Source organism: Triturus cristatus, chromosome 12 (genome assembly GCF_964204655.1).
Source record: "Triturus cristatus chromosome 12, aTriCri1.1, whole genome shotgun sequence".
NCBI lineage: Eukaryota > Metazoa > Chordata > Amphibia > Caudata > Salamandridae > Triturus > Triturus cristatus.
Genome location: NC_140595.1, coordinates 206,638,753 through 206,663,248, shown reverse-complemented (window position 1 = coordinate 206,663,248; position 24,496 = coordinate 206,638,753). Strand labels below are relative to the sequence as shown.

The 24,496-nt window shown below is 44.3% G+C and overlaps 1 protein-coding gene across 1 annotated transcript in view; it reads right to left on the bottom strand.

Annotated features, from left to right (window-relative positions):
- Positions 1 to 19,183: 19,183 nt before the first annotated feature.
- The window catches only part of C12H16orf86 (chromosome 12 C16orf86 homolog), a 184,119-nt gene continuing 178,806 nt past the window's right edge, over positions 19,184 to 24,496 (bottom strand). Inside the window, exon 5 of the mRNA XM_085637048.1 lies at positions 19,184 to 19,481. Within this exon, the coding sequence (XP_085493174.1) occupies positions 19,327 to 19,481 (155 nt within the window). The 3' untranslated portion in view covers positions 19,184 to 19,326. The remainder of the gene's footprint in view (positions 19,482 to 24,496) is intronic.

Genomic DNA, 24,496 nt, shown 5'->3' with positions numbered 1-24,496 from the left:
AAAGAGTGGCCCATAGTCTTAGAGAGCCCCAAGCAGATTCTGAGAAATGCATGGTTTCGATTGATTCAATTCTATATTGTCCACAGGTAATATCTCTCCCCAGATAAGATAAGTACTATCACAGGCTAGACGCATGCAGTCCTCGCTGCAAATTGTTGTCCCTGGATTTATTACATATGCTCTGGTCCTGCCTGACCTACATTTGTACTGGGACGGGGTGATTCGTGCGCTAGCCACCAGCACTGATATGGAGGTGCCTAGTACATGGGAGGCATGCATTACAGGAGTATTCCCAAGAAGCAAAAAACTTTAAGCATCCTCTAGATTTTTGGATTCGGGCCTTGTTGTGGCCAAATGGCTTATAACACGCCGGTGGAAGGCGGAAGAACCCCCTTTGATCAAGGCATGGTTCCACTCAATGTTGAACTGGGTGAAGGCAGAGGTGGTCTCCTTGGTACAAGAAGATGCAGTGGTCCTTCGTAAATTCGCCATCTCCACTGCCTGGAATGCAATATTGTGCATGCTAGAGGGGCTGCTGGAGTCGGATGAATCTCCGGACATTCCTATTATTGATTAATTACTATGTAAAGTGTGCTGAACTAAGGTCCGAACTATAGGCTATTGTACAGATCGTTCCTTGTACCCAGAGTTTCTATGTATATTTTCCAAATAGCCGGGATATACAACTGTATGCTTGTGGGCACTTTATCTTCTCATTCTGATAGAAAGTCACATCCTTACCTACTTACATGGGTCTCCTGCTTCCCTCCGTGTCCCCCTCCCTCCTCCTCCCATTTTCTCTTGATTGTAATGTTTTTGTTAGATGTTATTAAATAAGATTGTTTGATTGAATAAGTACATTAATGTGATATGGTGGAGTGAAGTCATCCGTGAGGTATATATGCAATCAATATATATATGCATAGTGGAGTCATACTAAATAATAACATGGTTAAACAGCCACGATGGAGGAGGTTAGAGTACATTTTTAGACAGGGTATGCCATTTATTACTGATCAGGTACTATTAATGACGAAGATGTTTTTCAAACTGATAGAATGTGATTTATTTATTTTGCCTGGTAGATTGCATACTGGTTCCTTAAGATAAGCTTTATGACTGTCAAATATTTTACTTTCTATACAAACATTTTTCATAAACAGATCAAACAAAAAAAGAGGGTGTACTTCCTGTTTAATGATCCACAACACACAAATCAGACCAATGACTCAGACTTTCAAGGCCACATTACGGGGCAAATGCATCGCACTGATGTCAACAAAGAACCAACTAAAGATAGAATTGCCCTAGAGACTGAACTTCTTCAGGCAGAGCAGGCGCATAAGGCTCACCTGACACTACCTTTGCAGAAAAAGGTCACAGCTCTTCGAAGCAGGCTCTCGGCTATCTACGCTAATAGAGCGGAGTTCACACTTTAAAAACTCAAGCGCACCACATATGAACATGGCAATAAAGTGGAAGCCCACTTGGCCAGGCAACTGCGTGTCAAGAGGGAGAAAGAATACTGTGGCTCTATAAAACTGGATTCATGGAGATTGGTCGCAGAGGACAGGGAGACGGCGCAAGCCTTCGGGGCGTTTTACAAAACGCTATATGCAGCGGAACCTTGCAGCAAGACCGACCAGAGAGCATACTTGGAACGAGTTTCCCTTACACAAGTATCAGCGACCCAAAACAAACTGTTACAACAACCAATTGACAAAGAGGAAGTCCAAGCTGCTAGCACAGCACTTGAAGCTTCATAAGTCCCCAGGGCCGGATCCCCTAACGGCTCATTTCTATAAAACCTAGGGATTGGAACTTATCCCAAACCTAGTCAACCTTTTTAATGTCATCGCAGACTCCGGGGCAGTTAACCTTTCAATGAGTGAGGCATAAATATTGGTAATCCATAAGCAAGGTAAAGACCCACAACAATGTGGCTCTTATAGACCAATAGCTTTACTTCACCTAGACGCCAAACTATGTACGAAAATATTAGCCACTAGAATGGAAACCATCTTGCCGGAATAGATCCACCCAGATCAATCGGATTTTATACCCGGTAGGCAGACCCATGACCATCTCTGCAGAGTTATACACTTAATTGTAAAACCGGTCAAGAAGTCGGTCCCCTCGGTCCTACTCGCGATAGATGCAGAAAAGGCATTTGACTGAGTGGACTGGCAAATCCTCTTCTCTATGTTGCATTGCTTTGGAATTAGCCAGAAATTCATCACTATGCTCAAAGCCAACTATGCGCAACCTTGTGCTCGGGTCCTTATAAACAGCACGAGTTCAGAACTTGTCCGCCTGGAGAGGGGGACACGCCAAGGGTGCCCCCTCTCGCCCTTACTATTTGCTCTTAGCATTGAGCCCTTCCATGAGAATCCTGAGATTCAGGGCATCCCCTTTGGAGCGGATGATCACAAACTCTCACTATTTGCTGACAATGTCCTAATGACACTGATAGCCCCCAGGATCTCCCTAGCCGCAGTACAGTCAGATTTACAGGCTTTTGAGCGAGTATCCGGTTTTTGTACGCCCAGATTTTAACCTCTACTACCAAGCCTCCAAAGTGAGTCATTACAGAATGGTTCGCTCTAGAGTCCGATAAACATTGGCTTCACATGGACCGAGCGATAGAAGGCAGATAAATTTGGGACTTACTCTGTATTAACGTAGTCCTTAGTACACCCACTAGAACTACGGTATGGGATGGAATCCCTACACGATCGGGTTGGACGACCTTTCCCTCCCCCTACACCCTAATATATTTCAAGCCAGCATTTCCCCCTGGCTCTACAGACAGGCCCTTTCGATGCATGGCGACAGGGAGGATGTCTCACGCTCTGACCACTTCCATATTTGGGATCTCAGAACATTTGAGAACGGTCAGACTTTCGCCTGTCGGCAACGGAACGCTACCATTATACCCAACTCCAACACTGGGCCCTTCAATCGAAAATACGAGAGGCTGCGACTAGAAGCTTTCGGCCCATAAAACAATTTGTCCACAAGGGATGCATTTCCTTTCGGTTCTCTCTCCTGCCAACTTTTACCACCCTCACGCACTCATGCTACAAAGCCTTCTGGGAGAATATCATAGAATCCCCAATCACTGACAAACAGCGGGGGGGGGACTCTGGAAAGATATCACGGTTCAAACACTCTATGGGGTTTAGAGAAGCGCACTACAAGATAGCATATGACTGGTATCTTTACCCCACCAAGTTGCAGACGATATTTCCAGAAACTTCAGACTTGTGCTGGCGGGGCTCTGGACTGCAGATAGATTTCAGGCACATTTGGTGGGAATGTCCAGTGACACGCCCGTTCTGGGAGGACATACCCGGTTATCCCTTACTGATCACAATACGGTTCACATTAGTGGGCATCAGGGATGACTCTCTTAAATACCAAAGTCCTGGAGATCAATCTATACTATGGCTCTGTCTTGGGGCGGCAAAAATGGCAATAGTGCAGGCCTGGAAAAAGAAAGATGCCCCATCAGTACTTCAATGGCTTGCTAGATTGTGGCAGGCATTCACAATGGAGAGAATGGCAAGCATTTTTATAGATAACTATATGAATTTCGAAAATACTTGGGGGCCACTAGTGGCCTACCTCTCCAAAGGCCTGTGTTATAAAGATGAAATAATGTACAGACTTCAAAGCTGGTGAGTCCACGTATCTTTATTCCTGATCATCCACTCTCCATCTCACAGGATGATACACCAACATTCTAACGTGAGCTCCCTGGGAGGGACTAACAACAGGGGACTGGCAGGGGGAGCGGGGCGAACCATTACCTAGATAATACATATGACATTCTAACCACATGCCTGTAACTTAAACAATTATTATTAATTACAACACATCTCCCTATGTAGGGGAGGAATGCCTGAGCCCTTTACCATGAGTAACCTTACTGCAAAAGTGGTCACATAGCTTCATACCCTTCCAGATCAGGTCGCGTTTACCACTCTATCTTTACTCCATGTCTGCCCATTTTACAGACGAACTACATTCTTACCCGACTTGTCCACAGGTGTGGAAGCCCCATACTTGCTCGCCCCTGGTGGGACATGTGTTGGTTTCTTGACCCTTACCAGCGTGCCTTGCTCAAACTCCACATTCTTAACCCTGTGTTTAACATCATACCAGGCTTTGTACTTCTGTTGATGACTCTCCACTTTCTTTCTGCTCTGGTCTAGATCATGACAGACACTTTTCCCACTTCCCAACCACCTGGGATACATCTTGGTACCGGGCTCTCTCCCCCTTAGGAACACAAAAGGAGACACTCCTGTAACAACATTGGGAGTGGTGTGGTATGCCCACATCCACTCTCTTAACGAGTCTTCCACATTGAACCCATTGGTGATTGCCAGTTGAATGTGTTCCTTCACTATTCTATTCACCCTCTCAACTAAGCCATTGGCTTTCGGACAATAGAGTGCAGTCTTCTCATGCCTTATATTAAGTTCCTCCAAAAACTCCTTCATTGTCTCAGAGACAAACTGCACCCCATTGTCTGTGACAAGGGTGCTCGGAATACCTTCATATACGAAGATGTTTTTCAAAAACGAGATGAGACTGTTGGTCGTTGTAGATGCTGTAAACTTGAAATTGACCCAATGGGAGGTGTAATCCACCAGCACAAACATGAAGCGCTTCTGTGGGCCTAACATCTCCATGAGCCCTATGATATCCATGGCCAACTTTGTCCACGGGGTCATAGGAACACTGACTGGAGCCAACGGAGTTCTGTGAGGGATCTTGCTTTTATCACTCCTGGCACAGCTGACACACTCCTTGACTTTTACCTCAATCATGGAATCCATTCTAGGAAACCAATAACCGCTCCTAACCTTGTTCTTCGTGAGACTTCTGCCCAGATGCCCCTCATTGGCTAAATCAATTATATTACTCCTCATACCAATGGGCGGAATGATTTTCTCCCCACGGTGTATGCGACCCACAAGGAGAAATAACTCCAGTCTTACTTCCCAGAAGTCTCTGATAATATCAGGAACTTCCGAGATTTTTTCTGGCCATCCTTTGATGATGAATTCCTTTAATGTCTCCATGGCTATATCCTCCTTCATTCCCTTCTTCCACTCAACATTGGTTATCGACGTGAGATGGATGGGAAATATGGGCACATCTAGCCCCTCTTCACTGTGACTGCCACTTAAGGGTGACCTAGATAGATAGTCCGCTATTACATTTTCTGGACCTGGTAAATACTCCACCTTAAAACAGTAATTTTCCAACCCTAGAACCCATTTATTTATCCGTGGAGACACGCTTTGAGCTTGTTTGGGTGAAAACATGAAGGTGAGAGGTTTGTGGTCTGTGTGTATTACAAACTTTGTACCCCACAGAAAAAATTTAAAGTGGTGCACCGCCCAAAAACACGCCAATGCCTCCCTCTCAATGACTGAGTAATTGCGCTCAGAAGAGGTCAACGTGCGGGATGCAAACGCAATGACCGTTTCTTCTCCGTCACCTTTCTGAGACAACATGGCCCCCAACCCTTTGTTGGATGCATCCGTAGTAAGTATGGTTTTCTTTTGTGGGTCAAAAGTGCCAAGGGCCAGAGACCCAACAATTTGTCGTTTTATCCTTTCAAACATCTCCTCATGCCTTTCCTCCCACACAAACACTGCATTCTTCTTGAGGAGCTCTTGTAAACCCTCACACAGATCAGAAAAATTCCTCACAAACTTTGACATATACTCCACTAACCCCAAGAACGATTTGAGCTCGTCTTTGTTCGATGGGTGTGGAGCATCCTCCACCGCTTGAATTAGGCTGTATTTAGGTCTAAAACCCTCTTTGGATATAGTATGGCCTAAATAGTCAACCGAAGTGACCTTAATCTTGCACTTATCCAATCGCACTGTTAACCCTGCTTCTGAGAGTTTGACACACCATGTTGAGTGTCTTATCATGCTCTTCCTCAGTAGCCCCATACATCAGTATGTCATCCTGGAAACAGAGTGTATTATTGACCCCATGCAGTACTTGTTGCATTATTCTTTTTTAAATGGAGGCCGCCGAGGCGAGCCCAAACGGCATTCTCCTGAACATATATGCCCCAAACGGAGAACTGAAAGCAGTTAGAGGTCTTAATTCAGGGTGCAGTTCAACCTGGTGATAGGCCATGGACAAATCAATAACTGAGAAGTAACAGGCCTTCCCCATCGTACTCAACACCTCGTTTATATTGGGAAGGGCAAACCTCTCCACCCATATATTGGCATTGAGTGAGCGGAGATCCACCCACAGGCGGATGCCTTGCCCATTTTCTTTGGATGCAAGAACCAAAGGTGCAAGCCATTCTGTGGCCTCTATGGGTTGGATGACCCCCATCTCACTAAGTTTGTCCAATTCCGCTTTGAGCATCTCTCTAAGGCGGATGGGGACCGGACGTGTTTTGTGCACCACGGGTTTAGCCCCTTGCCTGACCTTAATCTTGTGTTGAAAATCCCGTAACTTGCCTAGGCTCTCTCCGTGAACAACTTTGGGAATGCCTCTTAAAGGTGCTCATTGCTGACAGGAACGTTGACTAGCAGTACTTGATTCTTGTCATTTGGATCCAGAATGATCCCTAGTTCATTCTGATGTTGCCATCCTAACAAGTTGGCCCCACACTCTACCACATACACCTTGCCCACCGTGGACCTCCCCTTAAAATTTATGTGGCTGTTTGCCATACCCACCAAAGGAATGGGCTCTTTCGTGTAACCTTCCGGCGATATGTCCGGCGTACTAAACATCGTTTTACAACCTCTTAGAGACCCCTCAAAATCTTTGACATTTATCAACGTGAAAGGTGAGCATGAATCAGCATACATTTCCAGAGGTTTGTTATCAAATAGTACAACACATTTGGGATAGTTAGGCTTAGCCTCTGTATCACGATCTGTCACCTGGAACACAAATTTTGCCTGCGGTTCTTTTTGAGAACTAATTACACTAACCGTGTTACTCACACCCTCTCTGCACACCCGTGCCAAATGCCCCCTCCTGTTGCACTTCTTGCACAAGACACTGCGTGCAGTACACACTGGATTGTTTGCAAGGTGGTTGCTGCTACCACATCTAAAACATTTCAAGGCATGCCCCTCCGTACTATGCTTTACCGTAGCATTTTCTTTATTGCCCCGCTTGTCCAAGATCTTATGTACAGTATTGTCACAGGCCTCCGCTTGTACTACGGAGACTACCTCCTCCTTAACTTTCATCTCCCTTACACATTTAGCAGTGTGTTCGATAGATTGTGCAATCGATATAGCCTCCCTAAGCATGGGATTTTTTGCTAGTAGTTTCTCCTGAACCCTGCTATTGTTCGTGCACCTGACAAGCTGATCACGAATTAGCGAGTCACTTAAATCCCCAAACTCACATAACTGGGTGAGACCCCTCAAGGCTGCAATATAATTGTTGATGGACTCATTTTTCCCTTGCACTCTGCTAAAGAATTTATTTCGTTCTAGGACCACATTAACCTTGTCCCCAAAGTGTGTCTCTAATTTTAGTAATGTAACATCGTAAATATCATAATCATCCTCACTATCCACATCCGGTTCTGGTAGAGTTTCGTACACCTTCCGTCCATGCACCCCCAAATTATGCAATAACGTGTTGTTTCCGGAGTGCCGAGAATTTCTCCCCACCCATTGCAATCAGGTAGGATTCAAATAATTTTGTCCAATCCTTCCAATGGATCTCAGGATCCCCACATTCATTAAGAAAAGACGGTGGCTGGTTGATACCTGGAGTGCCCATGATGGGTATGGTACTGCTCCCACCACTGTAACTATGGGAAAGATGGACCCCCCTTTATGGGTACCCCCCACCTTTGAACCTGGCTGCCTGACCTCACACGGAGGTTATGTACGTAATAGGTAGGAAGGATAGAGTTCACCAGCAGTCCTACTCGATATAAGCAGGTTCCTTATAAAGTGCCACACTGACACAGCTGACTTCCGTTCCTCACTTACTCCACGCTCCCAAAACCTTCATGCACTGGGGCCTTCGAATAGTTATACACTTCCCAGTCATTCCCTGCAGTGGGTAAACGCACGAGCGCTAAAATCTCCGGCTGACACCCACTCTGCGCTCCTCCCACTCAGTCTTACTTGTGAGGATTACCATAGCAACCACGTTTGGACAATGTGCGAGGGCAGCACCTCCCCCTGCACCACGTGGATATCTTGGCCAGTAACAAGATGCGCCTTTTTCCCTTGTCGCCGAACCGCTGCTGACACGAATAAATGCCTATTTCCTCAGCACAGCTCTCGAGTGGTTGGGGCGCCGGAGCTTTGAAGACCTAGGAAGCACTCTGCGGTGTGAGGCACTCCCCCTCAGAACTGTGGCGCGCTGATGAAACTCTGCGTCTCACGGCCCTCTAGTGGCTGAGGTGCCGGACGGAAACTGACAGGAAAACACCCCCGGCCCTCAGGGGGTGGAGCGCAACCACTGAGGAGAGCTTCCTTTCCTTTCCGCCGCTCGCCGCACTCTGAGGGTACGAGAGGCAACCAGCACAGCCGCTCTTGGGCGAGCACCTGAAGGAATTACTGTGGAGACAGTCGTCGCACACCCTCCTCAGCAACGGCAATCGGACGACACCCCTGAGCCAATGCAACGCTGCCTCAGGGACCGGACGTCCTCAAACGCGCTCCGGCACTGCTTGACACCCAGGCAACCAGTACAGCGGCTCTTGGACGAGCACCTAAAGGAATTAATGTGGAGACAGTCGTCGCACAACCTCCTCAGCAACGGCAATCGGACGACACCCCTGAGCCAATGCAGCGCTGCCTCAGGAACCAGACGCCCTCAAATGCGCTCCGGCACTGCTTGACACCCAGCTCCCATAAGCAGGCAAAGGCCACGATACTGATGTCGACCCACGGAACAGACGCCTCAGATGGGACCACGACCCAGAAGCTTATCCAGCTGAGCCAACACGTCGTTCCGTTCCACCTGACGGTTCCTCGGGGCACTCTCCGCTTCACTGGCCCCACTGGACCAGCCGTAGCACACACCCAACAGCATGGGACCGGGTAAATACTTGTGAGCTATTTTCTCCCCCGAAGTCCCGGTCGGATGATTACTGTGCACCCAGACCAGCAGTCATCGCCTTGTACTTAAGCCAAGCAGCATCAAAATTGCGTTGATGGAGAGAACACAAAGGGGAGATGATCAGCTGCCCCCTCCGCAGCTCGTCGCCAGTGTTCTAAAGAAGAAATAATGTACAGACTTCAAAGCTGGTGAGTCCACGTATCTTTATTCCTGATCATCCACTCTCCATCTCACAGGATGGTACACCAACATTCTAACGCGAGCTCCCTGGGAGGGACTAACAACAGGGGACTGGCAGGGGGAGCGGGGCGAACCATTACCTAGATAATACATATGACATTCTAACCACATGCCTGTAACTTAAACAATTATTATTAATTACAACAGCCTGCCTCTCATGGCATTCCCCACTCGCACAAGAGCGCTCCACCTCTTCCAATACCCAAGAGCTTTCCCATAGAGACACCCTAGGCCTCGTGAAGCTGGTAGTCTTTACACTATATGACCCCGCCTAGCCTAGGTCCCCACACCGCACCACTTTAACTTGATACGTGCAACTTGTCCATCCCGCACACCAACTGGTTAGGGTTTTGTTTGATGTTTTTTTGGGAAGAGGGTAGGGGGAGGGAAATTAGACGACATACAGATGTATAGATCACAGTTGCAACATTGTGAAATACAGGAATGGCCACCGAAACCCGTAGAACCTGTATCTGAAAAATTTCTGATTGTACCATATGAAGGGGGTGATATTTGACTGTGACAATATATCTATGAAAAACTAATAAAAACAAGTGTGACAAAAAAAAAGATGTCTGCCATCTAGACCGTAATCTCCTACTGCAACTAGCTAACAATATTACACAAATGGGAGTGGTCAGATGCTATAGTTCTACTAAGAATTGTCAACATTTTGGTCTCTCAAAACTGTATGTTCTTGGGACCATACTCCGGACAAAAGGACATTCTTATTCAGTATTCCATTAAATATCTAATTTGGAAAGTTCACTAGGTCTAGCCAGCCAACCTGTATGCAAAAAATAGGCCAAAATTCTGTGCCCTGAGGTCCACCACATAATATCGGTGTCCACAAATTGGAATAGTGTCCCACGTCATCCAATTTAGAACATCAAAGCACAAAATTGCAAAAACATAATAAACACTTTCAGAGAAAGCACAAAAGTTCACTAGTTCAGAGGTTAACATCAGCATTTGTGTTGACCACGCTGTATATTAAAGAAAGGCAAGCCGATTAGACCATTGCATGGAGGTAAGAGACACTATATTGAAGGCACGCTTACGTTAGAAAAACACCAGTCGTACTAATTGGCCAGTCCGTGCAGTCAGACAACCGGCTCCTTGACACATGTTCTTCCATGTTGTCCATTAGTCTCAACAATAGCATATGGTTTTGTTGCAATGTATGTGTGGGAAAATTTTCTTTTGTAAGCATGTTTGTCTTTTCTTGATACTTTGCCCCAGTTTTCCTGGTATAATTGGTCTGCACCTTTGTTAAACAAACTGGACTATTAAGAGTAGCTCAGTTCGCAAACTCTAGACAGGAAGTGGGGAGGAGTAGCATTGCACTTGTGTCTGATACCTACACCTGCCCTCTAACAAACATGAAACCAGGAATAGGGGAGATAGTAGGTAGAAGAGGGCAAGGGGGAAATTATCAAGTGAAATGCTTGTATCCATGTGTTCTAGTCAGGTGTAGTATTACGTTTTCTACGTGTAGTCCACTACTTTCTTTTTTAACAAAGACAATCTCTGGGTTGGACATCCACATTATTGCACTGCTGGATGACTGTTGAGTCCTGAGCTTGAAACACTCCCACACTACCTCCCTGAGAAGCCTGTGACTGCTCACCATCACTACCACTGAGAGTCAAGTACTGAAGGGGTTGTACTTGGCTCAGGATGTAAAGCTATAGTAGGGCAGATTGTGGGACCATGCATGGACACTGAAGGTTACCAACCTCCTAAGGGATGAGTCCAGTTCACTCACTACCATACCCAACTTTTCATGCCAATAGCTACAAAATCAGCTTAAATTTAACGCCTTCTGATTCTTCTGTGTTGACTGTCCTTTTGACACTCCGCTCTGGGAATTTCTGTTTAGTGCAGAAGACTGACTTGTTTGCATGTAATACAGCAATAATCATAAAACCACTAATATGGAAGACAAAAAGGACGTCTCATATGGAGTCCTTTCATGGTATTGATGCAAACACTCTTTGGGGCAATAAACCACAACATATCTAGAGGAACAGGACTTCTCTGACAGTCCTTTAATTTTTTTGTTTACCTAAACACGGTTACGAAAGTGTACACAGAAGCTCCACTATAGAAGGAAGAGCCTATATCTGCTAGGCCTACAGTGTCTGATGTCATTAGGCTCTTCATTTAATTTGATATGGCTTCAAAAGCTTCATACTTCCCAATATTTAACATTTAACTGAGCTGGATTTTGTTTAATTACATTAGTAACACACAGACAAGTGATAGGAAAAAGACATAGAGGGCTGCACAGCAAGATTCAGAGGATGTAAAGGATATTCAGAACCTCATTCTGTGATAGAGACTACTGCATAAAAAATATCCTGAAACCAGATATTTCCACTGTTTGTACATGAGGGCTAGAGCCATGCCGTATTTCCAGGAGATTTGTATGGGATAAATGCATGTAGAGTGAAGAGAATGAAACATTTTCTAGCTATCGTAATGGAAAGTTTCAGTTCTATTAATGACACGAAGGTAAGGAATCTGCTATAGTTTCTTCAATTTATTCTCCATTACAGCCATTTTAAACAATAACAATAATAACTAAATTTCCAATGAACCATTGGGAAAAGAAAAGGTTCAGTCCAGCCAATCAGCTGTCCAGATCCTTCCTCATATTTCTCTGTGTACTCTCCTGCCTCCTCTTTCTTCCTGCGATAAAAGCTGGAAATTATGTGGCTTAATCCTGTGTAGACAACCCTGCCCCTACAAGATAACAGATCTCAGTTTATGATCGCGAATATTCGAAGAAACAAAATGCGTAGAAGAAGCAATTCTCATAAGATGAAAATAGCTCAACTACCAATGTCTGAGCATTACAGGTAACACAGCATGGGTCACTGAAAAAGTATAATCATCAAATACCTATTTTGAACAATCTAAAGTCCTGTCTTGTCCCGTGTGTGGTAAATGATACGTAAGCTTTGGGTGGGCTAATCCTCGCCTCCGTGTCCTTAAGAAAAATTGAAACTTTCTGTTACGATAACTAGGGCATTTTTCATTCTATGTCAGGACCGGAGGTGAGGATTATGTTAGTTCAAAGCTTGTCAACCACCAGAGCAGCAATTGAGGAGACTGGTTTGAAATAGAATTTATTAAAAGTCGAGTCTGATGACCAGTCTGTGGCGTGAATAATATCTTCTAGGCGCACCCCAAGGGCGAATGCCTTGGAGGCCATGGCCCCTCTGGTTTAATGTACCCCCAAGGTCTTGGTATCGATGCCAGCTTCCTGCATGGCCCATCTCATCCATCTTGCAATTGTAGGAGAAGATCCCAACTTATGTGGCTTTGTGATGGTGATGAGTAACTATTGTTCGCCTGGCGACCGGACGTCCTCTGTCTTAGCTTCCTATACCTTAATGCAATGGACCACACATAACATGGGGGAATCTGAGAAAGCAGGATATAAAATGATGCGTGAGTTGCACTTGGTGCACCAGGATATGTGGAAGGTAACCCAATCAGGAGCAAAAGTTCTCCCCTTTATGTCCAAGGGCCGATGTCAGAAACCTGCCTGCAAGACACCAGACATAACGGAGTAGCCATTTTTGCTGATATCTTCCCTAGAGAGATAACAATTACTAGGTCAAAATAAGAAGAGATTTAACACCTTATTACATCCCAAAGAATTGAGTACCTCGGCCTGGGGTAAGGGACAGCCTCTGAGCAATTTTGCTCCCACACCAGTTGACCATCAATGTGTGAATCCACCGACTATATTGCAGAATGGAATGTACTGACCGATCTGTAGGCCATGCCTTCTGAGGCAAGGGAGACAAATAAATTCAGGATACGGACAACAACGGTCCCCACGGGATCCAGACGTCTCTGCTGACCCCAACCCAGCCAACGAGACCATGCCGACCGATATCGTTTGATTGTGTTATCAGCCCAGGATCTGTGGATGAGGTCCGCAGCATTTTTGTGAAAGGCCCAGGACCTGCCATCATGCCCTGCAGTATTCTACGCCATAAATTGTAGAGTTCCCTCAAGAACCAGATGGTCAGAGTTCCCGCAGGGAGCTCTAGGGAGACCTGGAAAACAGGGGTAGATGGTTTGGAAAAAGTCCAAGAAAGTTCCATCAGAACTGGAAGCCAAATTTGAGACCTTCAAATCAGGGTCATCACCACTAGGTTCCCCAGTTGTCTTCAAACGAAGGCTGCGAGCCTAGTTATCATAGAAAAGGGGGAAGAGGCATAGTCTTTCTCCGCTATCCACTCTTGTAGGATGGCATTGGTACCTGGGAAGGTGGTGATCTAGACAAGACGCAGAGACCCACAGGAATATGCCCTTTTGGCTCAATATGGTCTGAAACACTGTTGGATCCAGTTTCCAAAGACTTGCATCTCTCGGGTAGAGTGACTGCCAGTCGACCACTTGCTTGGCCTTGCTCGGAAGATGTTCTGCCACCACCGGGATGTGGTTTTTGAGGCACTACTCCCTGAAGTTCTGGGCTAAACCCGAGCGGGCTCTGGATTTGGTGCCATCCAGATAATTGATATACCACACTTCCGCTACGTTGTCCATCTTTAAAAGGACACAACATTGTGCCTTGTCCTTAGTTCAACATCTCATCACGTAGGAGCCTAGCATCAAATTGAGGCAACTGATGTGTAATGATTGTTCTGCAGCGGACCATCTGCCTCAGGTGAAAAAATACCTATATCGTGCTCCAGAGCTGGTGCCGCTGGCATCTAACTCTATCATTATTTATCTGGGTGAGAGCTCAAAATAGCACGTCCATTCCAGGCTTCCATGTTGGTAAGCCACCAAAGAAGTTCACCTTTAGCTTCGTCTGAGAGGAACCCTCTGAGAGTATGCAAGGCCTTTGCAGAGATGAGACACCTTCAGCCATTGGAGGGCCCAATAATGTTGGGGGCAAGGAAATATGGCCTGTATGGAGGAGGACAGAAGACCCATAATCCCAGTGATCTGCCTGACAGATGAGGACAGTTTGGGGAGAGTTCTGCGGAGTTTGTTTTTGATTTTGGAGATCTTGTTGGAAGGAAGGATCAGGGTAGACTCGACAGAGTCCACCACAAAACCCAGGAATGTGAAGGACTGAGTCACAGTTAGGATGGATTCTACCTTGGTAATTACAAACCCCAAGATAGACTTCTGTTTGCATGTGGATCGACAATGTCCTCTGGCATTGATCCATGAGCAGAATGTCATCTAGATATACGATCATGCAGACATCTTTGCCCCTGAGGTGTTCCACCACCAGTTTCAGCACCTTGGCGAAACATCAAAGTGTGAAGGATAGACCAAACAAGAGGGTTGTGAATTTGAAAGTTTGGAGTCTCCATCAGAACGGGAAGAACCTACGATGAGGCGATCTTGGGATCGTGAAGTAAGCATCCTTGAAATCCAGACTTACCATTGATTTGTTGGGTCTCAGGAGGTCATGTAATAGATTGATCCCCTCCATTTTTAAGTGACTGAAGACCAACCACTCATTAAACTCCTGTAGGTTGATTACTGGGCATTGGCCCAGTTCTGCTTTTCCACCAGGAATAAATTGCTGAGGAACCCCATGGGATGGACCGTCGTGGGGATAATGGCCCCTTTTGAGGGAAGGTTTCCTACCTTCAAAACGATGAGGGCAGCTTCTGTGTCGGAGAAGAATAGTGGGACTTCAGATTCAGAAGTAATGGTCACTTACATAATGTAACCGTGTCCCTACAAGCAGTAAATAGATGAGAGTGCTGGGCATCTCAAAAAATGTTAAGGACTGTCCTCGCACACCACCAGGTTTCATAGGCAGTCCTCGCTGTCTAAAAACCAGGTTTGATAAGAGAGCGTGCCTACACCTGAAAACAGGTAGGCACTTCTAAATATATAAGTGGAGGCCCGTGCAGAATGTGATTTAAAAACAAATGTATTACCCCAAATAAATTTAATCATAGGGTATTACTTGGCATTAAAAACAGGAATGTGGGGATTAGGGGAACTATTACCCCATCACCACTCTTATCGTCAACATGATTCTGCTGTTGGCTCAAGTAAGTTCATGGCATTTATCAGGATGAGACTCTGGCTCCTATTTTACCAATTTTGATACAGAGGTTGCCACTATGTTAGGGTGACCTATGTCGACCTCTAACCTAAAACTGGTGTTCTCAGACACCTGTAAAATAAAAAATACTTTCATTCAGATTGATGTGCTTTTTCAAAAGGTAAGGAATTGGTAACATCAAACACACCATGCATATGCAAAATTGCATGTGTGTGGGATCATGTGACACTGCAAACGTGAAAACATCATATAAAAAACATTAATTTTTATTAAGTTGTGAGACCAGCTCATAATCTTACCCCAGTGTAGGATCCTAAATGCCCTATGGGAGAAGGGTATAGGGACCCCTGTAGTCACACTCTGAGGGAAAAAAAAAGATGTAATATTTTGCTAGACATGATAAAGAACTATTTTTAAAAACGTTTTGAAAAGGATGAATCATAAAATGTGCATTTAATGACAGAAGCGACGTTTTTTATGCATACTCCCACTCATACTCTTACTGCCTCAAGGTGCTAAATGCTAAAATACTCAACATTGCACAATGTAGGGCTTGCCTCTCTTTCTAATTGCTAGTGCTGTTATTACTCCTGGATAAGCCCCTATGCATCATATAGAGCATGTGCCTGAAGGATTGTGAATAGGATGGTGGATTGACTAAAATAGAATTTGCACAAGAACAGATGGATAGGGAACCGCATCATGGCCAGTGAAATATAAAACAAAGTTACTGAAACGATCTCATTAAGTGGATATACAAATAATATAAAAATGTGTACTACACCAATAAGAACCTGATCATAAGGAATCTATATAAAATACAAAAATTAGGGGGTGATCTGGAAGCTAAAAAAGGTCCAGTGTCCATGCTCCCTAAACTGAATATGTATCACCAGGAGGAAAAAGTTCCTACGGGCAGGTGCAAAAAGTCACCCGAGCCCTAAAAAAGAAAAATAGAGAGTGAAAGGAATCCTAGTTTGAAGACCCACTCAGGTAAATGGAAGACCACTCTATGTCCTCTGTTGCCCTCACACACCCCGAAGATCTTTTAAGAACCGCCGGATGGTGCATGTGGGGAGTGGGTTCTATGTAAAGGGTAAAAAGGGTGCTTGTAAGTTAGTAAAAGCATGGAGGGTCATCATGCAGCAAATTATATAGATGTACCCTGAGCAGAATTAGACTGCTAAAAAAATGGTAACCCTGAAGGCACTCTATGCCCAGGGATCATTAATCAAAGGCCAACATGTTTCGTGCCTCTTTCGCCTAAAAGGTCGGTGGCGCTTCGTCAGGACCAAATTCTAATCTAATTCTGCTCAGGGTACATCTATATAATTTGCTGCATGATGACCCTCCATGCTTTTACTAACTTGCACCCTTTTTACCCTCTACATAGAACCCACTCCCCACACACCCACATGCACTATCCGGCGGTTCTTAAAAGATCTCCGTCAAAGTGACCCCTCGGGGGACCGTAGGGAATTGCAGCGCTGGCCCTACGAGGAGCAACCGCCCAATGATGAAGCATGACACCCTTTGGGGTGTGTGAGGACAACAGAGGACATAGAGTGGTCTTCCATTTACCTGAGTGGGTCTTCAAACTAAAATTCCTTTCACTCTCTAATTTTCTTTTTTAGGGCTCGGGTGACTTTTTGCACCTGCCCGTAGGAACTTTGTCCTCCTGCTGATACATAAGGAATCTATCACTGAAGGCAGAGACTTGTACACACATAAACACGCGTGCACGCGCACACTCTCTCTACTCTCTAGCTCTCATTCTCTTTGCCAAACTTGAGGATCTAACCTAAGTATTGTAGCAAACTCTTCAGTTTCTTGGACTCTTTTAATATGAGCTTTGAAACACTGAAAAGAAAGGAGAAACTGCTCTTTTGAATAAAAGTTTATTTGACAAATAGACATTATAATTGTAGTAAATTTGCTTTATTAGATATATTTTTGAACCAGTAATAAAGGATTTTTTCATATACCTGTGAGTCAAAGTTTAGTATGAACTTGTCCTAAACGCACACATATATATAATATCTCCCAGTAGTGCTTGCCACTTTGTAGTTCTAGTAAGGAATAAATGTTTGTAGTAAAAGCTTTTATTGTTTTCCAAATACCTTTGGCACTCTGACAAATCTTCACAAAACTTCCCCCCAAAAAAGGTTCTTCCTCCTCAGCTCCTTCCTGCAAAGATTAGGGGCGGTCTGTCGAGCATGGCCCAGGGAAACAGGGGTGGGGAGGTATCCCAAAACGCATTTTCCCCATTCAATTTTCTAAAGGAACTTTACTCACAGCTACACCGTTGAACGGATTCACACCAATTTTGACAGAAAAATAGCTCTTGATCCTGAAAGAATATTTTTTGTGATTTAAAGTAAATCCATTCAGTTTTTTTTAGCAATTATTGCTCAAATACTTTCTATATATCACACCGCAGAGGATGTGCTGACCCGAAAAATCTCAAGATGAGATCTCATGGGCTGCCGCCACATCAACAGCGTTGTGGCTGCAGCCATCTAATGATATGAGACTCAGCCCCTAGTCCTAAGAAAAATAAAAAAAATAAAAGCCCTTAGGGGCCTTGACCTCCTAGGCCCTGGTGGTGGGGTCCACAATAAAATGAAAAATCTCGTCAGATTAAAAAAAGAAGACCTCCAAGCTGGACCAAAGTCTCGGGGGAGGTGCGTTGCCCTAAGGTAACTAACTCATGCCCTGCATGCACCGCTAATTATCACACATACTACATCACTAATGACATCTTCTGTGACATCATTAATAATATCACTACAACATTTGCCATTAAATTATTGATAAGAAAACCGCATAGCGGGGGCACGTTATAGTTACCTTAGGGACCAGTTATAGTTACCAGAGAGGACTATAACAGTTACATTTCAGTGTTTTTTTTTACATTTAAAACGTATGTTGTCACTGAAATTCTCACCTAACAATGTTATTTTAACCTTTGTTTTTTATATACATACACACACACTCTCATCCTAGTCGCACCTCTGTAATTAAGGATGAGACCTTACTTCATAGACAATACCATTCTTTCACCCTTAATTCCTTTGTGAACCCCAACTTATCTGCGGCAGAGGACAAATAGTTCAGTAGGGCTTCTGAGGACATGCAAAATGGGATTTCCCATATTTGATATTTCTGTGCAATTAACTCGAAGACACACTTTTATGCCACAGCAGCCTTTGTCATACGGTACCTTTCTTGCTTTCGTGAAAATCCGTTCAGATGTTCTGAAGATGTAGGCGAAATTGGAAGTGCGCAGGGCACACATCAAAGTGTGCATGTTTTTCCAGTAGTTCAGAAACTAACAGATCGTGGCCAAACCGGAACACAATGGCCCTGTACAAAACACTCTGCCAATGCACACTAGACACAGAGAGGACGTTTTCACTCTTAATGTTCGCAAGCAGTGAGTGGAAAAAGGAAAAAAAGAAGGTAAGGGAAACAACAAATCAGCATGGCAAGACGATCAACACATAGTCGAAGTCTTTTTTTTCTTTTTACTAAATGTATTTTTTTAATGTTTCATACACAGTGGCCATCATGAGGCTGGTAACATCATTGTGGCAAGGGAGACACACAATGGTCTTGATGCAGGAATTGGGCCACATTAAGTAGCTCCAATGGGCATCAGCACATCAGACCTTGTGCCTTGCCACGATTTGCAGGTAGGAATCTCCAACAGTTGTGCTTCTGCATGGGAAAGAGAAAATACACCCTTCCAATGCTTCTACTGAACATAATCAAATTCTGTAGCGCTTTGATGTTTAAATTACTTTAATATACATAAATGTCTAATTTCCTCATATCTTGCATTATGATAACCAAACAAGAAGTTGCCCACGATCAAAGGAACATTATGATTAGATGTATGCTGAGATGTCCTACTCAGTCATATTTCTCTATTTATACTGTGGTGAGAGCGGTGGCACCAGGTGAGCAGCACATACACTCAGCATCTTGTCAATGTCAACCTGGGTCGACTTGTCCAGCTCCGGCTTCACCTGCCTTCCAAAGGACAGGCTCTTCATCATTTTCAGATTGTCTTCCTTTACCCCTGTTGGTTGAACATTGCATATTATTATCACATAAAACATGTATTAAATGTCTGAATGCTTTCATTGCATTAAATGTACTGGCATAAAAATCCATATTTCAAAGTGAAGTGTGAAAACTAGACAATGTTTCTCGGGTACTGGAGAAATATGGGTTTTTCATCATCATGACGACCCAACCACTCTGCAACCTTTATGTACAAAGAAATATCACATTCTGAAGCACTGTGAACTAGACACAATATTTCTTGCTGAATTCTGCAACAAATTATGCGAAAATCACGTGGCAGGTGCACTAAATCCATACTTATGCAGTAAACACCACAGATATACAATAGACAATTCCACCACCCTTAACCATTGTCCATTGATTTACCAGCCATCTATTAATATAAAGGAAAATAAAATCTATACATTCTAATACCACGCAATGAGCATTGTTAGCGTAATATGGTTGCCTGTGGCCATCTTGCGGTTGTGGTGATCTATGAAGGCCTAAGGCCTTATGTTTTATGATGTTCCCAGAACTTCTCAATGACAATACTGGACCATATCACCTGGTTACCCTTTCAGGATTTTCTAGATATATTTGTGTGTTTCATAATTTCACAGAAAAATTAATCACTCTGGGGTTTGATATAAGATTAAAGAGATCTTTAACATTCCACTTTAGTTTGTGTCAGTAAAATTAGAAATAAGTTAGAATTACCTGCAAAATTTGATCAGTGGGAATGGCTTTGCATTTTGGATACCTCAAGTTTTATTAATCTCCCCCGGATAACAGTGAGACCTTCGCAAAGGAACTAGAACTAGTAGGCAATCCAAGGGTGCAGAAAGAAAGGCAGAGGGTTGCTACCTGTGAGCTGGTTATAAATGTTGTTGCGTCTTTGGTTGTTTAGTTTGGCTGTTGGCACAGTCTGCCAATTTTGGTTACACAGATGAAGAAGATTGCTTAGATTGTTTTGACTTTGTACTTGAATTATTGTTGTAGGAGGAACATCATTATGTTCCGTCGAGTGCCAGGTCCCGTTCCCCTTTCGAGCTCCATCATCCTTACAAGCTGATCCAACACCTTTCAACAGGGTGTTTGTTTTGAGCTGGTCGGATGGGAGGAATCCAATGCCAGAATGGGTATGCGGGACTATTGTGTTATCATATTGATGGGGCCTGATGCAGCATCAGTGAAAGGGTTCACAGGCTTTCACTTGGAGGTTGAAGATAAAGGACATAATGCATCCCTGAAGTACGTTGCAAGGGGACAGGAAGTTTCTGGGAAGCTCCCATCTGGATGAGCACATGTGTGTTTCTAAGGTGTGGATCAGTGATTTGTGGTCAAATGTATCAAATAATAGCAAAATACATTTTACAGAGATTGGTCTTGCCCAAGTGATTCACGGCTTTGCATTGGAAAACCAATAAAGTGTCTGAACACTTAATGTGGGTTAGACATTTGGGGCTTCATTACGAGACTGGAGGTCCGAGTACTGCAAGACTTGTGGTGGCGGATCCAGCTACTGCTGCACCGGCGGTCCGACTGCCTGATTATGACTCGGGCAGTCGGACCACACTAGGACCTCCGGCGTAGGAGTGGCAGTCAAATGCCGTAACATGTTTGGCGGGACCGCCACGGTCCTGCAAAGCATATTACAAGTTTCCTTTCAGCCAGCCTTTTCAGGGCGGGTCCACCGCCATGAAAAGCCTGGCGGAGAGGAAACCAGGGGGGCCCTACAGGGCCCACCTGTGCCTCAGATATGTGGATGCACACAGGGGTGTAACATGTGCTCCCCTGTATGCATGCACATAGGTTCCTGCACGGCATGGATTTTCAAGTCCATGCCATGCAGGTACCTTGTGAGGCGTTTCCATTGCAGCGCCTTTTTAAAAAGCACAACCACTTTTTAAAGGACACCGCAGAGGGGAATCGCCATGCGGCCTGCCCGCCAGACCACTGAAAAGTAGTAATTCGGCAGAGCAGTGGGGCGGAAGTTTGCACCGCCGCGCCACAGCTCTGCTGAAAGGCCGTAACTTGGCCCTTGGTGTCTTGGAAAATAAGCTGGTGGAAAAGGATGGTGAAAGAGGCTAGGGCAAAGCCTGAGTAGTTTGGGTTGCTTTTCTGAACGGATACTCAAACCTTGTTGATCACTTAATTCTAGTCTAATAGAATGAATGGAAGAATATTATACAAGTCCAATTGTAGGCTTAGATCTTTTGCCGTGATTTTATGACTTGGTTACCATATTATTTCTAGTTAGCTGTGTATGCTATTGCAATCTATGTTAAATTATCATTTTATATTGTCACATTGTATGAGGTTAATAAACAGATAAAAAACATTTTTTGCAGATATTCTACAAGTGTAATCTGCCAGATCTGTACAGACTCCATAATGATCTGTTGTATTTAGTTAGTGAAGTTTGGGCAAAGGCTGTTGTTTAAGTGGTCATATTAGAAACCAATACCTTTCCACATGCTTCATGGTGTGCACTCTTCTGCTTACAGTGTGTTGTTAAAGATGAAGAAGAGGGATTGCATCATCACTAAATCTGTAAATGTATTGTTTCTTCTGACAACCTGTATTTGGTTGACCATGCCAAAATATTTTTCATAACCAACAGAGATCCTTACATGCATGTAGGCATCACTGCATAACAGGGACGATAAGCGTATAATCTATGATGTTATTCACTCACTGGGAAGACTCTTAGTTGCACCGAATATGGTGAGGATGAAGAGCGGATTGTTTTTTTTTGCCAGTAATGCTATCTCTCCTTCAGGGGAATCTTCATTGAAATAGATAAGCACCGGGTAATCTTGTCCACACATATGATCACAGAGCACTTTCTTTATATAAAAATATTCAAATGCATACGCTTTTCAGGGGAAACTGGGGGGTGTCAATGTCTGGGAGATCTGTACTGTGATTCAGAAATGCTCCCCTTTGAGGACTTCCGGGCCGCGTATGATCTGCTCCAGGGCCACTTTCTGCTACATAGGGCACTTACCATGAACATGCAAAACATTGGTGGACTGGAACTGTAGAGCCCCAGGCACTGGACGGGTGCAGATATGTTTCCATGTCGGCGTGGAGGATAAAAACAGTCTCTTGCCTATAAAGAGACATGAGCCAGATATCTAGCAACCTATGGAGCGATTGCGAGTGCAGTGGGAAGAGGACTTGGGAATCCCGCTTCCAGAAGAGGCCTGGGAGGTTATAGTTGAGAGAACGCTAAAGGCATACAGGAACGCAGGATTTAAACTAATCAACTACTATATCCTGCAAAGGGCCTACCTCACGCCAACTTGTATTAGGAAACATATTTGGGTAGAGGAGGCGGCTTGTCCTAGATGTGGGTTTGGGGAGGCACACATTCTGCACATGTTTTGGGACTGCCCCACACTGACTCCATTCTGGAACGAGGTCCTCCATGTGTTGGGGACGGTAGTAGAAAAGAAAATCCCACGCACCCTGGGGCACTGCATCCTGGGCTGGTTCCTGCACATAACCAAGGCTAAAATGACCGCAAAATTCCAGGACCTAGCCCTGCCAGCCAAACGGGAGATCACAAGGAACTGGAAATCAGCAAGGAGACTGGGAATAGGGGCATGGAGACGCAAACTAGAAAAATGGGCAAGTGCGGAAGGAAGATTATTACTGGCAGAGGCGAAGCGAGGCATAGGCACCATTGACAGAGCCAGAGCATGGGGACAGCTAGTAGATGCCCTGATGGCACCTGAGCAAGAGAAGGAACAACCAACTCCAGATGGCACCCCTCCGCGAACCCAAGCGGCAGATGAGATGCAGGGCAGTTAGAGAAGAGACAGGGCCCCGCTGGGAAGGTCCTCCCTTTTCCCACTATATTGGGCAAAACACAGGTGAAACACATGCTCAATAGATCCAACCTCAGGGAGGTACCAGTCACTAATCATCATCAGAGGAAAGAGAGTCACTAATCGACGCAACTCAAGAGAGAGGGAGGGAAGGGGGCACCGGTTGGGGAATTTGAATTTAATGCAGCAGCAATACACCGAGAATACTGTAAGCAATGTATAGACTGAACAGTATGTAATGTGTTGATATACTAAATGCCAATAAAATCTGGTTTAAAAAAAAAAATGCATACGCTTTTCTTTACTAAAGTAAATTTTAAACATACACTTTTGTAAGCCTATACATTGGATTTAGGAGCCAATTTAAACTAAAAACAAATCACAAGAATACAAGAAGTGGCCCGAAAAACACTTTCACAAACCTTTTTAAAAGAAAAATTACAGAAATCATGGATAAGGTAACAAGAGATTGCAGCATTAAACAGTGCGAAAAAATACACTCTTCTAACGGAGATACCAATCCTCAAGTGCCGCATCATGCCCTGTTAGCGGAATTTGCTTAATTTGTTTTTTGTACAGGTGCAAGATTCTGTTCAAAATGTCATACCGTTCCTTATTCTTTCACTATAAATGATAGTGTTGCAAGTGATTTCAATATAGATCTGCAAGACAGAAAACTAGGGTAGGATTTTAGATAAGTAACATTTTCTTCTCTTTCAGGGACTCTTGTTAATAACCATAAGCAAATGGCTAGTACGGCAAGCCAATCCATGGAAATGGATTTGGAAGGAAAATGAATAAAGTGTACTTTTAACCCAGGAGGTTCCTCGGAGAGACCTGACAATTTTGAGAATCCGCCCTGGACTCTGAAACAAGACAGTGTTTTCTGAAGGTATGTAAAGAACTCGAGATGGCTCATTTGTATATTTCAGCACTGGCAATGTTCCCAAACAGAGAACTTGTAGTAGCTTTGCCTCTAGCCTAATGCTAGCTAAGGACTTGTTAACTTTTCAATAACATAAAGCAATGATAAGTATTATCTATCTTGAAAGTGATCATGGCAAATGTAAAGCTGTTTTGTTCAGAAAGGAGTATACCTGTGAAAATAAACAGATCTATAAAAAAAAGTATTATCCATCTAGAAATTGGTTGCTTAGAATTGGCCAAACGCATATGAACGGGTCCATAG